The sequence below is a fragment of the Watersipora subatra genome, chromosome 4, assembly GCF_963576615.1.
Source record: "Watersipora subatra chromosome 4, tzWatSuba1.1, whole genome shotgun sequence".
NCBI classification, from domain to species: Eukaryota; Metazoa; Bryozoa; class Gymnolaemata; order Cheilostomatida; family Watersiporidae; genus Watersipora; species Watersipora subatra.
The window spans coordinates 30,209,733-30,227,370 of record NC_088711.1 but is presented as its reverse complement, the minus strand read 5'-3'; the positions used below and the strand labels follow the sequence as shown (position 1 = coordinate 30,227,370).

Genomic DNA, 17,638 nt, shown 5'->3' with positions numbered 1-17,638 from the left:
GATGACAACCTCGAATAATTTTGTAAATAAATGTGATGCATTGCCAATGGTGTTAGCTCAAAGCTCAGGCAATGATTTTAAAAATGTTTTGGAACTCAATTACGTTTAGTATTTACATTAAAAACTAGGCTAGCGACTAGTTTTCAATTTGATGCAGTAGTTATTCTCTCTTGTGATTAAAAATAGAACTAATTATTCACTGAATTTAATAATTCGCGAGATTGACTGTTCGCGAAATCGCGAATTTTTATGACCAACGAATATTTTCATCCTGTAGGGTAGCAATAAGTTTATATACCAATAAGTAATAGGTAATCAGAGTAGTTACAAGAGGTAAACCTATTATTTGAAATACTAGTAATTCAACACACGACGAGAGGGTCTTAATGAATCTAATGATCTCATCATGTTGTTGACGATATAGTAGCTTGCAACAATGAGTACCGCCATTAAATACTGTTTTTGATATGGTAGACACCAAACTCATCTTAGGTTGTATGAACTCAAGTCCATAGCAAATTTCAAGCAACCCAATTGCCTCATAGTGCTTCCATTTGATATTGGTGGTGGTAGCACCAGCACTATTTGACTTTTCTCAACAAGTTAACAATCTGACTGGCCTATTTTAGCAAATCATCCATTTTAACACCGGTAGAAATCTATCTTAACCTCATCTTCATGTGCTTTTAGTGTCTCGCCTACATAGTAGATTACATTTTTTTGTTCAAATTTAACATCGGAAAATCGCCCTGGTATCAGCTGGTCATTAATCTCTTCATCAGCCTGCTTTGAATCTGTTAATACTAGAGTGTCTTCCTCACATTCATCACTCTCTTCCATGATCACACGCTTTCTTGGAGTCTTCTCTTCACTTGTAAACCTGAAGTAGAAGGCTCAGCAACTTCCATCATTTCTCAGGAGTTGTACTCAGAATTGAAGTTTTCTTTTAGTTGTACTTCGTTTCCTTGGTGGTACTTTAGGAAGTAGGGGAAGAGGTGATAAACTGTCTGGCTGGCAGGAAACATCCGAATCCAAAGGCCTATTAGTTAACTCACTGCTCATGAACTCATCATCCTCCAAGAGATCTAGATTAAAGAGATAAATTTCACTAGCAGTAAAGCTTTTTGCAATATTGGATGGAGCCATTGCTTTCATGTAGGCTCTCCCACTATGCAAACATTGTATGAAGAAAATGTGCTCCCTGGGTTGGTCAGCGTCCAAGAATCTAAATATGTGTTGTAATACTGTTTGAAAGGGTCAAATACATTAACATCAAGAGGTTGCAGTTTATGGCTACAGTGGGGTGGGAAGGTCAGCAGAAAGATGCCGTGTTGCTTAGCCATCCGCAGTCTCAAAAGATATATGGCTAGCATTATGGTCAAGAAGCAAAAGTTTCGGCTTATCCGTTGAACTGTTCATGTGGCAGATAAAATGTTCGAGTATTTCTGGAAACAATTCATTTGTCTTCTACCCATCAGAATATGCATAGCCTCTTGAACCTGAAGGTGCGCCATTCAACACGTGTTGCTTAAAAGGAACTTGGAAATCTTGAAAGCACAGACTGCCCTATAGCACTGACACAAGAAACCACTGTGATGGTAATTCCTCGCTCAGCACTTATTACCTGCACTAGCTGCTTAACTCTTCTTTAGTAAGCTCTTTCTGTATATTTTGTACTGTACAATTGCACTTTTTGTACTGTATAATAAAGGTATCCCCTTTTAAAAACAGTTGCGAGTCTAAGGCTTGTGGCCTCCGAAGATCTCATTGTTAAACTGTTATTCCGCTTGCGGAAACCTAGCCAATCCTTACCAGCCATCCTCTCACTCTGCCATTTTGTTGGTATGTCTATTTTCAAGTTCACTGTATACTTGTAAAAACTCTCTTGTTTGTGTAAGACTGAGCCCATAGAACATCTTTAAACTAGAAAGGATTATATTCAGTCAGTCCCTCTTCTGCTGTAAAGACAGTTTTGCATCCCAGAGCAGTTTTACTGCTGCCACTGTTCAAATAACGTATCGGAGTTGCTCTGCTGATGCCAAAAGCTTTAGCGACCTCATTTTTATTCTTGCCATTTTGCTCAACTTCATGCATGGCTTGCTGGAGTAACTCTGTGCTGTAACTCCCTCAAAGAGTTTTTCTTTCATAAATCCATTAATTTATTAATGGCATCATTAATCTAAAAATAACAGTTGTATGCTAAAGTTGCACATACTGTTATCATTATAGCTACTTCAAACCATTAACTTAAGAATTTCTTAGCTTTATTCATTGAAGTTAGTTTGTCAATATATCTCAACAAGGATGGCATAATATGAACAGTTGTCCAATTTCCCATATTTCCTGCTGTCCATATTGCCATACAATGTGGTTCAAAATAATTTAGTAAATATATTTCGAAATATTAAGATTTGTTCTCCCACCTTGCTGTGAGAAATTGTGCATATGCAATCTACTATATAAACGGCAATCGTTGTCTGTCTGTTTGATTGAGTGTCCGCCTTATAGAGTAACGTACCGTACTTTTCGGACTATTAGCCGCTACTAGGTATCTAGGGCGCATTAACGAGAATCTCCGGTTAGTACACGTCTCTATACATACAGTGATGTGCAAAAGAAAGGGCCCATCCTAAATTGTTGTGTATTTCGGACAGTAAACCTGTGCTGAAGCAAAGGTGTTCGCTCCAAGTATAATAATGTATATATTTTTGGAATCGGCAGCTTCTGGAGAATCAGAACCTGATGTCATTTTTAATCTATCCTGCAAAATGTAATGTCTGGGATGGAATTTCCAATGCTCGAATTCCTGAAGTCCCGTTTTCGCTGGCTTATTTACACAAATTCTAAATTTTGCAGAATGCTAAAATTTTAATATCATCTCAAGAATGAGTTGAAGTGTCAGGCAAACTTCAAAGTGAGTGAATATCTCACTTCAATCAGAAGCTAGAGCCAATTAAAAATTGGCCAATGTTTGACAGGATTAGCGAAAATAGAGTAGGATCAAAGGAGGCTAATTAGTACTTGCTCATCCATTGCTAATCCATTTACACTGGAATTACTCACATCAAAAGAAAGCTGAGTAAATGCTGAGTCTATTGATATATAGTTTAGGTAGATTTCAACAAGTTGGCACAATTTTATGGGCGTTTGAAATTTGGTCTACATGTACATATATTGGCAATGAGAATCAGAGGTGGGCCCTTTCTTTTGCACATCACTGTAGGTAACATCATTTGCCGTTTTCACACAAAAATGATGTAATAATTACAACTCTGTGGTTTTCTTTTAGATTCTTTCAGCTTTTTTGTCCTCGACGTATTAGGGCTTAATTGTTTTCGGCAAAACGATATCAACAATAGACTCTCTCGATATTAGATTTTGGCGATTCAATTTTATTAACTCTATGAAACCCGATGTCGTTTTTGTGAACCTCTATTTCTGGCTTTTGTTAAGGTTCTAATGCTAAAGCGCTGTTATGGTCACTACTTTTCATGCGGACAATTGTATTATCTCGAATAGGATTAGCATCTGGGTTCTCTCACCTTTGATCAGACAAAGACACTACAATATTTTACTTTTACATAACATATCGTCGTACGAGTATCGTTGTATTCACAGCTTGGATGGATAGCTGTTGGTGTAACTTTTTATACGCACACTTCTATGCAATAATTGTTATTATTAATTCAACATGTTCACGAATTTTATTCTGTTTTCTCAGTTCGTATTAATTGTATCATTACCGAATCATCTCATATTGTAATTGTAGCAAAACAGACTCAATTTAGCTATTACTTGCTAATTATTTGACTGTTATTATCGTTTTATAATCATTTTATTTTTAAAATTTAATTGACCTGCACGAAACATTTTTCTCATGATATGAAGTTTAAAAGTTGTTTGACAAAGTAAGTTTGAAACCTTTACAGTTGTTTTAGGTAGAATGGCAAATGTTGTTATATGTTAAATACAAAACAATTTTCTGTTTACAGACTTTTTTACTACCCGGGCAACGCTGGGTTGTCCAGCTAAATGTATTAGCTTACACATATTTCCTTTTAAACCTAACCAATTAGTTTTTCGTAATTAATTTCACATTTTACAACAAACATTTGTAAGATTACTGTAAAATTTATCGTGTAAGATTGCAAGTATCAGTTATTCCCCACTCTCTTACTTTTACATACTTTGAGATATATATATATATATATATAAATTTAAATTCTCTTATTACATTTAATAACTTCTTATGACTTTTGAAGAGTGACAGCCGTCTTAGTTTTTTAGGGCTACATTTCTTGTACTGAAAATAGACAGAGATTGTCATTGTCAGTTACAGACTTGAAAACGGATTTGCTGTCAGTGTCGTGGCACTTCATTGCTGTTTACTTTAATTACCTGGCAGTCTATAAATGCTGGGCCAGATGCTTCAAACCAAAACTTGTGAAGTTTCGTTTGATCGTGTTGATTTATGGACAAATAATAATTTTGTAATGGTACGGCCACACGTAACAAATTTTTCGTTGGTTCTACCCAAAATCACGAAATGAACGAAACACAGAATTATTCTGTGTTGCTAGAATCGTGCTGGCGAGCACGATTCTAGCAGCTTTTGCAATTAGTATAGTCCAAGACACATATAATGACACACAATAAAAGTATAAGTGCAATTTAACATAGTACACACGGTTCGACTGCTTAGATTGCGCTATTGTATGTATTTATCGTTTGGACACTATGGCTACAAACTTGCCTATTTATAATAATAAAAATTTGTGTTTTGGCAGCAAAAGTTTTGTGGTAGATAATGTTACCATCTTTAGCTCAATCAAGTTGGTTGCATCGTACTTACTAGTGTTGGGAGAGAGTAGTTACTAGTGTTGGGAGAGAGTACTTACTAGTGTTGGGAGAGAGTAGTTACTAGTGTTGGTTGCATCGTACTTACTAGTGTTGGGAGAGAGTAGTTACTAGTGTTGGTTGCATCGTACTTACTAGTGTTGGATACTTACTAGTGTTGGGTACTTACTAGTGTTGGTTGCATCGTACTTACTAGTGTTGGGTACTTACTAGTGTTGGGTACTTACTAGTGTTGGGTACTTACTAGTGTTGGGTACTTACTAGTGTTGGGTACTTACTAGTGTTGGGTACTTACTAGTGTTGGGTACTTACTAGTGTTGGGTACTTACTAGTGTTGGGTACTTACTAGTGTTGGTTGCATCGTACTTACTAGTGTTGGGAGAGAGTAGTTACTAGTGTTGGGTACTTACTAGTGTTGGGAGAGAGTAGTTACTAGTGTTGGTTGCATCGTACTTACTAGTGTTGGGCCGGTATCTAATTTAGTGCTGGATCGGATATCCTTACACATTTTTATCGGTTTTCCCGGTATTGGTATCCTCGGTATTTACCATCTTCGGTATCCTTTGCCAACTAAGAAAGTTTGGTATTGTCAGTACTATTGTTCGGTATGTGGTTATCAGTGTGTCTTTAAATGGTTTGAAGTTTAATGGTTTAAACTTTAAATCATAACTGTCTCGAACAACTTTTATCGTTGTGCAAAAATAGCCTGTGCAAAAAACATTCTTTAGTCAGCAGTATATTGTTACGGCAAAGAGACTCCTTGTTTTAGAAAGCCAAAAAAAGAAAAGAAAGATGGAAATATAATTTTCATGATAGATGTTTTTATTGTTTATTCTAGGCCTTTCTATTAAAAAATATAGTTATTGATACAAACGTTATGTATAATAAAAAACAGATAGATAATGGCAAGGGGCTCTCTTTGTTAAATATACTGAAACAGTTTACAGAAATCTTGCTATCACACATTGTAATCAGGTAATGTAATCACATAATTATACGCTGTCCAATTAGAGTCCAGTCCCGTTAAAGTCTTTATACATCCTCCCATCTGTGGAGAACTCCCAAATCTTCGAGGCTGGTGACATTATCAATGTAACGTAATATAATAATAGATACAGTAAGCGTGGAAATTTTCGTCGAATTTGTTCGCCAATGCGTACTGAGATTAGCATGTTCGTCACGAAGCGTTTTAAAAATCTCTCCGGATATCCGTATAACCATTTACCGGTAGGCTTTTACGGATAAATACCGATCATATCAAACCGGCCGCGGATACCTAGCTGACACCGAAAATGATTGGTTTCCTCGGATACCGAGAATCCCTCGGTATCGGTAAGAGCGGATAACCCAATACTGGCCCAACACTAGTACTTACTATGGTGAATTGCTGTGATATTTTTCTTGCATGTCACATTATGTTCTCGGACTACATATATTTTAAAATTTGCTAACGTCGTTTTCGCTAACCAACAATAGCGCAACTGAAACAGTTATATCGCGTGTACTTTGTTGAATTGCTTTTGTATTTCTATTGTGTGTCGCGATACGTGTCTTGGACTATACTATTTGCTAAAGCGGCTAGAATCGTGCTCGCTAATAATTTGTTTGGTCTGTTAAAAGCATTTCGTCGACGTTCCGTGGACATGCACAGCTCAAATAATTCTGTGAATTTTGACCGAATAATTCTGTGTTTTCCGTGATTTCGGCCAGAACTCAGAACCAACGAAAAATTTGTTACGTGTAGCCGTACCTTTAGTAATCCTACTTACACAATCATCGTCACCTTAATAAATGGTCGTCTCGTCTGTCACTTTAAATATCTCTGTCGTCGGGTCGTCAGAATCGTCACAAAACATGGGAGGACCCCTTTTATTAGACTGGCAGAAAACCTTTTCCTCATGATATGAAGTTTGAAAGTTACAGTTGTTTGACAAAGTTTGATAAACTTTGCAGTTGTTTTATTTTCTCTCTTAATTTATTTCAACTACACAAAACACTTATTTCATGATATGTAGTTTGAAAGTTAGAATGGCAAATGTTGTTATATGTTAAATACAATTCAATTTTCTGTGCAAAGACTTTTTTTACTACCCGGGCAACTCCGGGTAGCACAGCTAGGCTTGAGGGCGTGGCGTCACTCGGGGATGTGCGGGAGACTTTTTTCGCCCCGACTACAGCGAGAGTCTCCAGGCGCGGCTTTCCGGATGAATGAGTTGGCGAGTGCGAGGCGATTGATTACAAAGCGATTGAGTGCTAGGCGATTGATTACGAGTGCGAGGCGATTGGTTGTGAGACGATTTGCTGCGAGTGCAAAGTGATTGATTGCAAGGCGAATGCGAGGTGATTGATTGCAAGGCGAGTGCGAGGTGGGTGCGGGCCGATTGATTGCAAGGCGATTGATTGCTAGTGCGAAGCGATTGATTGCGAGGCGAGTGCAAGAGTGCGATTGTCAACTGCGAGGCGGGTAAAGACTGGTCTGCTGAGGCAGGAGCTCAGCGGCAGAGGTGCGCGATCGTCAACTGCAAATATAGACGGGTATGAACGGATGCATGAATCTAGACACATGAATCTAGAATATTTACTAGATTTTAAACGCATCTAGCTGTAAGACACAATGCAGATTTCCATTGTTTTCCCCAACATTGACATGTATATGTGCATGCATACTCTGATCAGGACAACAATTTCAGTAAACTGCATATTTGGAGTTGTTTTAAAGTATGAAAGACAACTCTCAATAAACCTTATGCTGCACGTGAATCTGTTCATGTAGGCGGGTAATGCAGCTAGTATTATATAAATAAAAAGTTTCCCATCATCTACGTGTCTTATATCCGAACGATCAACAGTTTTGTGTCATGCAAAATATTTACTTTAGAATGGTCTAACGATGTGTTACTTACCATTTAGCTTAAAATGTATAGATGTTGTCTACAACACAATCTGCTTGCTAAAACAAGGAATGAAGCAATTTAATAAAGAAATTCAGTTAACTTATGCAGTATACAGTCAAATCCTGAAGGTGTCCATATGACCCCATTCTCCCTGACCCTGATTAAAATGCATGGGCTCACTGGACATTTACTCGTTTCTTCTCTTTAAATCCATTCTAGTAGTTTTCCCTTTGAAACAACAACTGCTGCTGGTTTCCTTACAGCGCATCTCCATGTGTTGTAGGATGCTATGTAAGCCATTCGTGATAGCATGGAAGAATAGTAGGTGTCTGCCATGAAGAGTCAATGTCTCACTAAGTAGTATTCAAGATGCTAGGATTAGTTGCAGACAGAAAGGATCTGACAGTTTCAACTCTGCCACAATAGCGATAGGAATAATGATGAGTGTCTCGGTATGTTATAGGGGGTGGTTTGACTGATTATACAGACATGCCAGAAGAAGCTGGATCATCACTAACCAAATGTTTAAATATGGCTGCACACAATATTTCTTGGGCTTCAAAACAATTTACACCAGTGTACCTCGGAGCCACTGCTGGTATGCGTTTACTCAGGTTGGTTAATGTTAGCTTATTGCCTTTATATGCTTTAACTCTGCTCCATTTTTATTCATTTTATAATATTACTTGAATATCTCTTCGTGTATACCTCCTTTTGTATGTCTCCTACTGTATACCTCCTTTTGTATGTCTCCTACTGTATACCTCCTTTTGTATATATCCTACTGTATACCTCCTTTTGTATGTCTCCTACTGTATACCTCCTTTTGTATATATCCTACTGTATACCTCCTTTTGTATATATCCTACTGTATACCTCCTTTTGTATATATCCTACTGTATACCTCCTTTTGTATATATCCTACGTTTTATCTCTTATTGTATGTCTCCTACTGTATACCTCCTTTTGTATATATCCTACGTTTTATCTCTTATTGTATGTCTCCTACTGTATACCTCCTTTTGTATATATCCTACGTTTTATCTCTTATTGTATGTCTCCTACTGTATACCTCCTTTTGTATATATCCTACGTTTTATCTCTTATTGTATGTCTCCTACTGTATACCTCCTTTTGTATATATCCTACGTTTTATCTCTTATTGTATGTCTCCTACTGTATACCTCCTTTTGTATATATCCTACGTTTTATCTCTTATTGTATGTCTCCTACTGTATACCTCCTTTTGTATATATCCTACGTTTTATCTCTTATTGTATGTCTCCTACTGTATACCTCCTTTTGTATATATCCTACGTTTTATCTCTTATTGTATGTCTCCTACTGTATACCTCCTTTTGTATATATCCTACGTTTTATCTCTTATTGTATGTCTCCTACTGTATACCTCCTTTTGTATATATCCTACGTTTTATCTCTTATTGTATGTCTCCTACTGTATACCTCCTTTTGTATATATCCTACGTTTTATCTCTTATTGTATGTCTCCTACTGTATACCTCCTTTTGTATATATCCTACTGTTTATCTCTTATTGTATATCTCTTCGTGTATACCTCCTTTTGTATATATCCTACGTTTTATCTCTTATTGTATGTCTCCTACTGTATACCTCCTTTTGTATATATCCTACTGTTTATCTCTTATTGTATATCTCTTCGTGTATACCTCCTTTTGTATATATCCTACTGTTTATCTCTTATTGTATATCTCTTCTTGTATACCTCCTTTTGTATATATCCTACTGTATATCTCTTATTGTATGTCTCCTACTGTATACCTCCTTTTGTATATATCCTACTGTTTATCTCTTATTGTATATCTCTTTGTGTATACCTCCTTTTGTATATATCCTACGTTTTATCTCTTATTGTATGTCTCCTACTGTATACCTCCTTTTGTATATATCCTACTGTTTATCTCTTATTGTATATCTCTTCGTGTATACCTCCTTTTGTATATATCCTACTGTTTATCTCTTATTGTATATCTCTTCTTGTATACCTCCTTTTGTATATATCCTACTGTATATCTCTTATTGTATATCTCTTCGTGTATACCTCCTTTTGTATATCTCTTATTGTATATCTCTTATTGTATATCTCCTACTGTATATCTCCTTTTGTATATCTCTTATTGTATATCTCTTATTGTATATCTCCTATTGTATATCTCCTACTCTATATCTCCTTTTGTATATATCCTACTGTTTATCTCTTATTGTATATCTCTTCTTGTATATCTCCTGCTGTATATCTCTTACTGTATGTTTCTTACTGTATGTCTCCTACTGTATGTCTCTTACTGTATGTCTCCTGCTGTATATCTCCTACTGTATATCTCTTACTGTATGTCTCCTGCTGTATATATCCTACTGTTTATCTCTTATTGTATATCTCTTTGTGTATATCTCCTTTTGTATATATCCTACTGTTCATCTCTTACTGTATATCTCCTTTTGTATATATCCTACTGTTTATCCCTTATTGTATATCTCTTCTTGTATATCTCTTCTTGTATATTTCCTACTGTATATCTCTTACTGTGTGTCTCCTACTGTATATCTCCTACTGTATATCTCCTACTGTATATCTCCTACTGTATGTCTCTTACTGTATATATCTTACTGTATGTCTCGTACTGTATATCTCCTACTGTATATCTTTTACTGTATATCTCTTATTGTATATCTCCTACTGTATATCTCTTTCTGTATGTCTCCTACTGTATATCTCCTACTGTATATCTCCTACTGTATGTCTCTTACTGTATGTCTCCTTCTTTTTATCTCCTACTGTATATCTCCTACTGTATATCTCTTACTGTATGTCTCCTACTGTATATCTCTTACTGTATGTCTCCTGCTGTATATCTCCTACTGTATAAACCTAAACCCCTCCTAAATTTTTCTCTCCTAAATGTCCTCTAACGTATTCTTTTGCATTCAATATCTTTATATAACGTCTGCCTTTGTAACTGCTTTTTAAAGATGTGGTTGCTTCATATTGGAGTTGATCTTAAAAGAAAGCATTTGTTTTTTTCTATCAGTTGATATGTTGTTTGTTGTGTTAGGCGATATCATTGCCAAGATATTTGAAGATTAAAATCGAAAAAACTGATTGCGGTAAAAACGCTCATGCCAAAAAATCAAGCTCAGACTTGCCCAAACTGATGTCACGCGCGATTTATCTGTCATCGCATACATTATTATGAATGTTTCAAAGGCCTCAAATAACGAAAATTGAAAATTTGTCTTACTCACTTTCTCCAAATGCTGTGTAAACATTTGAGTACCGACTACCAATTCTACCGGTCAACGGTAATTCTGTCAAGTAAACTATGTAGAATAAGGTCTTTGTATCAGCACAGTTCCGCCGCTACCCACACTAACGATATACAGCCTCCAAAAGTCCCGCCCACATTATGTCCGTCGCTTATCCTTGGGGCGGGGCTGTATATCATTGCCCACACCAAAAACTAGTTTCTTACTACCGTAAGTAAAATGAGCAAGCTGCATCTTTGAAAAGAATATACATATGGATAGAGTTTTAAGTATGAGAAGTCTGTTGCAAACTGGATTTGAACTCACATTCTCCAGTTCTGCGAACATCCATATACCGTATCCAATTCACTACAATATTCTGCAAATCATGTTTTGCATTATCTTCAATAATATTTTTTTATTATATATTTTTTACAAGCAAAAAGATTTTCATCTCGACATATAGCTTTTATTAAAAATATTCATCAAGTCGTGGCTACTCACATAGTTTTAGCTGATACAATAAGACAAATTCATCTACTGCAGCAAACTCAAACAAAACATCATGGTTTATGCAGCACACATTCAAGTCTCTCTTTCCCATTTATGGCAGTTTCCACACTGACAAAAGCTGCTTTGGCGGGTGGGACCACATAAACATCCTGTAATCAGTAAAACCAATGCAATAAATATATGTGATTCATAGATATGTCATTCTAAAGCGTATCTACTGAAAGCTTTCAAATTGGGAGTTTGATAGATTGCGAGTGTAATTTTAAAAACGAATAAATGTTTAACAAAGGCATAAGTAGGCCTACGCCAAGCCAACGATTCGAAGCTTTGGTTCTGGAAGTTAAAGATTTGCATTGATCAAGTGAAAAGTGAGCATCTAAAGTCAAATCATAAATCTAATTTACTAGATAAAACTGCCACAGAAAATTTGAAGCAAATGTAGCTAGGTGAACCGATAAAAAAATATAAAACGATGATTAGTGATAGCAAAAAGTTATAATTTTATTAATTAGTACATGTATTAATGAGTACTAAAATATTACCTTTAGTATATTCATCAATCTAAGCCATTGTATTGCTAGATGCTAAAGATTAAAAAGAAGCCGTCAAGAACTCACTGTACATAAGTATCTTGCACGCGCAGGAAATTACATTTTCGCCTCAAACAGGGAAATATAATCTGAATGTAAACTCAACAAAAACCTCTATAGGAAACTCAAAGTAAAAGATAAATTTACCTCCATTCTCTGATCTTCCTCCGTAGAACTTTAACTACCTGATGCCAAAAAAACTCGGAGTCACCTTCGCAGTAACCTCACAGCAATTTTTACAATTATGTTGTTCGCCAATAAAACGTGTCGATCGAGTAATTCATTAAAGTAACGATGTTAATTAATTTAGTCCAAATATCGATGTCCATGCGATTTAACAATAGAGTAAAGTCTCTAAATTTGAGATCACAGACAACGCGTTTTACGAGTGATAACATTTATTTCGGCCTATATAAAAATTTCGCGCTGATGATTGGCTAAGGAAGCGACCTCATATTTATCGCTCGTGGTCTCTTTTCAGATGTATTGCTTGTGACGTCACAATAGAAGCACTCGCTGGAACGTGAGCTTTTTAAAAGAGGGTCTCATTCAAACGCATATATCTCCGGACAGGGTTGGTCTACAAAGACAAAAATGGCATCAAATTGTAGCTGATGTGTTAGCCTTTTATGGGTCTTAATTTCATTAAATCGAATTTTTTGACGCAACCACATCTTTAAGATGTTACGAAGGCTAACTGACTGGTTTATTTATTTCAACAGACTAAAAGATGTTTCATCAGCAGAAACCATTATGGAGTCAGTAAAGACTGAGGTGAAAGGCTCTGGATTTCAAGTGACTGATATTGATCAGCAGGTGAAGATATTATCAGGTCAGGAAGAGGGTATTGGTCTCTGGGTAACAGCTAATTTTCTTGCTGGAACCCTTGGTTTGGTAAGTCTTGTTGATAGGAAATCTTTAAATTCCCTCATTACCTTAGATGATAACCGTATACTTCCTCTTGTCGAGTTTATAGATAAAAGTTTATAGATACGAGTTTATAGATACGAGTTTATAGATATGATTTTATAGATACGAGTTTATAGATGCGAGTTTATAGGTACTAGTTTATAGATATGAGTTTATTGCTACGAGTTTATAGATAAGAATTTTTAGATATGAGTTTATAGATACTAGTTTATAGATAAGAGTTTATAGATACGATACGAGTTTAATGATTTGATTTTATTGATACGAATTTATAGATATTCGAGTTTATAGATTCGAGTTTATAGATAAGAGTTTAATGATGCGAGTTTATTGATACGAGTTTATAGATGCGAGTTTATTGATACGAGTTTATAGATACAAGTTTGTAGATACGAGGTTATAGATAAGAGTTTATAGATACGAGTTTATAGATATAATACGAGTTTAATGATACGAGGTTCTTGATACGAGTTTATTGGTGCGAGTTTATTGATATGAGTTTATAGATACGCGTTTATAGAATTGCATTTATAGATAAGATTTTATGGATGAGTTTATAGATACGAGTTTATAGATACTAGTTTATAGATAAGAGTTTGTAGATACGATGCGAGTTTAGTGATACGGGTTTATAGATACGAGTTTATTGATACGAGTTTATAGTTACGAGTTTATAGATAAGAGTTCATAGATAAGCGGTAAAATACTATGGCACATTAGCTTATTATTCTTATTGTGGTTCCTTTCAATGTATTCTTTGTCAATGTCATTATTCCTTTGAAAAATAGTTGCAGTCAGGTTTCCTTACAGTAAAGTGGCAAAAGTTCATAATTTTTTGTTGATTGTCATACTGAAACCAACATAACTCTAGTGGCACACACTAAAGATTAAACTATACAAACCAACTTAACTCTAGTGGCACACACTAAAGACTAAACTATACAAACCAACTTAACTCTAGTGGCAAACACTAAAGACTGAACAATACAAACCAACTTAACTCTAGTGGCGCACTAAAGATTAAACTATGCAAACCAACATAACATCTATTTGAACGCCACTACAAGCGAAGGGTCGAAAAATAGAGCGCCACCCTCTATTTGAACGCCACCTCCATTTGACCACCTCCTCCTTTTGACCACCACTTTGACTATCTTTGATCTGTATGAACTCATAATATCAAGTGATCAGTAAAAAGGTGTCCACAAAATCGTATTAATAATGAATTGTTTAGATCAATAATAATCAATTCTTCATTTGTCCAACTCTAGAACTTTTCGCTTTTTTCTCGTTAAAACTTTGAAAGCAGCACCATGGAAATAAGCAATAACGTGCTCAGGCTAATAGTAGTTCCTTGTTTAACGCGGTCTTGATACTTCGAAGCACATGTGCCTATATGAAAACCGGTTTAAATTTACATTGGTAGATGAACTTTGAAAGCGACACCATAGAAATAATTAGTATCTGTCTCAGGCTAATAATAGTTCTTTGTTTAACACTTGATACTTCGACGAACATACATATAAAAACGGTTTGAAAATTTTGAGCCAAAGGCATTGGGTTGTATTTGGGTTAAATGCAACGCGTGAAAGTTTTGCTCTCCCAAAAAATTGTTTGAACGCTAATATCGACTAGTTCAGCAGTGCAGAAGAAGGGTTGAGAGCAAAAATTATTGTGGAAAGTATTGGACAACTAGAAGATGTTCGAAAGCAGCAATCACAACGCAACTATCCGAGCAAATTATGGAAATATTTTGGTTTTAAAAACGTTAGTTTTTGTTTATTTAGTAATATAAGTGTAGTTCGTTTATGTCATTTGTTAGATATACATTTATAGCATTATATTATCATTATATAACTTATAAATTTGCAGATTTATAGCATATTATTTGATAGCATTCTTGCGTTATCTTAAAGATGTGGTTGCATCAAATTTGATTTGATTTTAAAAGCAAGTATTTTCCTTTGTCTATCAGTTGATATGTTGTTTTTTGTGTTGGGCGATCTCATTGTCAAGATATTTGAAAATTTGAATCGAAAAAATTCAAACGCTCAGGCCAAAACAAACATGCCCAGAGTTGCCCAAAATGATGTAACACTTGATACAACCTGTCTCTATCTCTATTCACATCAGCTATATCTGTATTTGCTCGTGTTGGCTGGAATAAAATTTTAAATCCAGCTACAGATACATTATTACCAATGTCTCCAAGGTCTCAAACAAGGAAAATTAAAAACTTGTCATATTAGCTTCTTCTAAATGCTGTGTAAACATGTTACTACCTACTACCAATTCTACCGGTCCACGGTAATTATGACAAGCGAACTATGTAGAATAAGGTCTTTGTATCAGTACAGTTCCGCCGCTACCCACACTAACGATATACAGCCTCTCAAAATCCCCTCCCACATTATGCCAGTCGCCTATCCTGGGGGTGGGGCTGTATATCATTGCCCACACCGAAAACTGGTTTCTTACTACCGTAAGTAAAATAAGCAAGCTGCGTCTTTGCAAAGAATATACATAGTGATAGAGTTTTAAGGATGAGAAATCTGCTGTAAATGGGATTTGAACTCACATTCTCAAGTTCTGCGGACATCCATATATCCAATTCACTACACTGTCCAACTGGCTATACCATGTAATAAATTGGGAAAATAACTACATCCCTAAATGTCACGCACATTGTATAGTCGACTGTCAACGTTATCGAGTCATTATTGGTATCAATGTGTAGAAGAAAATCCATGGGTCACATTTGATTAGTTGATTCAAGTACTAATCAAATGGTCGAGCTATGCAAAACGGGGCTATGATGTATTCAATATTCTGCAAATCATGTTTTGCATTATCTTCAACAATATTATTTTACTATGTAGTTTTTAAGGGCAAAAAAATTGTCATCTCGGCATAAAGCTATTATTAAAAATATCCTTCTAGTCATGGCCACTCACATAGTTTCAGCTGATACAATAAGAAAAATTCATCTACAGCAAACTCAAACAAAACATCATGGTTTATGCAGCACTCATTCAATTTATGACATGTTGCGTCAAATTTGAGTTGATTTTAATTCTTGACAATGAGTTGATCTCATTGTCAAGATATTTGAAGATTAAAATCGAAAAAAATAGATCTCGGTAAAAACACTCAGGCCAAAAAATCAAGCCCAGACTTGCTCAAAATGATGTAATGCTAAATACAACCTCTCTCTATCTCTCGTATTCACATCGGCTATTGCGATCCTCTCTCTATCTCTCGTATTCACATCGGCTATTGCGATAATAGTCTAGTCCTATGCAACTCTATTGGCAAATATTTTATTTTGTATTTGCTTGTGTTGTTTAATGAATGAAATTTTAAATCCAGTTCAAATAAAGAAAATTGAAAACTTGTCATATTTACTTCCTCTAAATGCTGTGTAAAATTCGAGTACCGACTACCAATTTTACCGGTCTACGGTAATTAGGTCATCGAGTTAGCTTATTTCATCGTAGCCTTTGTATCAGCTACACCGGAAACTAGCTACTAAATAAAATAGGAACGCCGCCATCTTTGAAATTAATAATGGCAAAATAATAATGGAAATGTATGGCGAAACCAACTGCATCCCAAAACGTCATGTATAGTCTATGTTATCTAGTCATTAGTATCAATTTGTAGAAAATTTTACTGGTCCATTCGATTAGTTAATTCAAGTACAAAACAAAATGGTTTTATGAGTTGACCGAAATAGTGAACGCAAAACGTCAAGTTTGTCGAAATCGATTAACCCACCGATTCTAGCAAAGGATTAATAAAACCATTCTTGCACCTGGTTGGCAGTTTATGGACTCGGCTGTTTTCACTTAGTAGGGTGGAGCATAAAATTGTTTTAACTTGATATTTGGTTTGTTGAAATTGAATCGAGCTATTCAAAAGTACCTGTCAATAAACACCTCTGATTACACTTCATAAATCCATCTATCAGAGAGGATTTTAGCGCAGATAATAACAGGTCTATAATGTGTTTAATATGTTCTGCGAATCATGTTTTTCATTGTCTTCAACAATATTATTTTATTATCTAATTTTTACCAGCCAAAAAATTTTCATCGCAGCACAAAGTTTTTATTAAAAACATCCATCATCCAAGTCGTGGCCATTCACATAGTTTCAGTTCATATAATAGGACAAATTAATCTACTGCAGCAAACTCAAACAAAACATGGTTTGTGCAGCACACATTCTGTGTCTCACATTACGTGTCTCTCTTTCCCAATTATGGCAGTTTCCAGACTGACACAACTGCTCCGCTAGGGAACCTGTAAACATAAACATCCAGCAACATTAAAGCAAATGTAATAAATGTCATGCATATATATATATATATATATATATATATATATATATGTCGTTCTAACGAGTATCTACTGAATGCTTTCAATTTGAGAGTTAGATTGCGAGTGTAATTTTCAAAACGAATAAATGTTTAACAAAAGCATAAATACGCCAAGCCAACAATTCGAAGCTTAGTTTCTGAGAGTTGAAGATGAGCATTGATCAATCGATTTTCTTCACTTTTTACACACT

The 17,638-nt window shown here is 35.4% G+C and overlaps 1 protein-coding gene across 3 annotated transcripts in view; it reads left to right on the top strand.

Moving 5' to 3' along the window:
- The window catches only part of LOC137393309 (ectonucleoside triphosphate diphosphohydrolase 3-like), a 129,671-nt gene that overhangs the window by 83,082 nt on the left and 28,951 nt on the right, over window positions 1-17,638 (top strand). For all 3 annotated transcript variants that reach the window (XM_068079801.1, XM_068079799.1, XM_068079800.1), the window contains 2 exons: window positions 8,215-8,365; window positions 12,859-13,030. In XM_068079801.1, coding sequence (XP_067935902.1) covers window positions 8,215-8,365; window positions 12,859-13,030 — 323 coding nt within the window. The remainder of the gene's footprint in view (window positions 1-8,214; window positions 8,366-12,858; window positions 13,031-17,638) is intronic.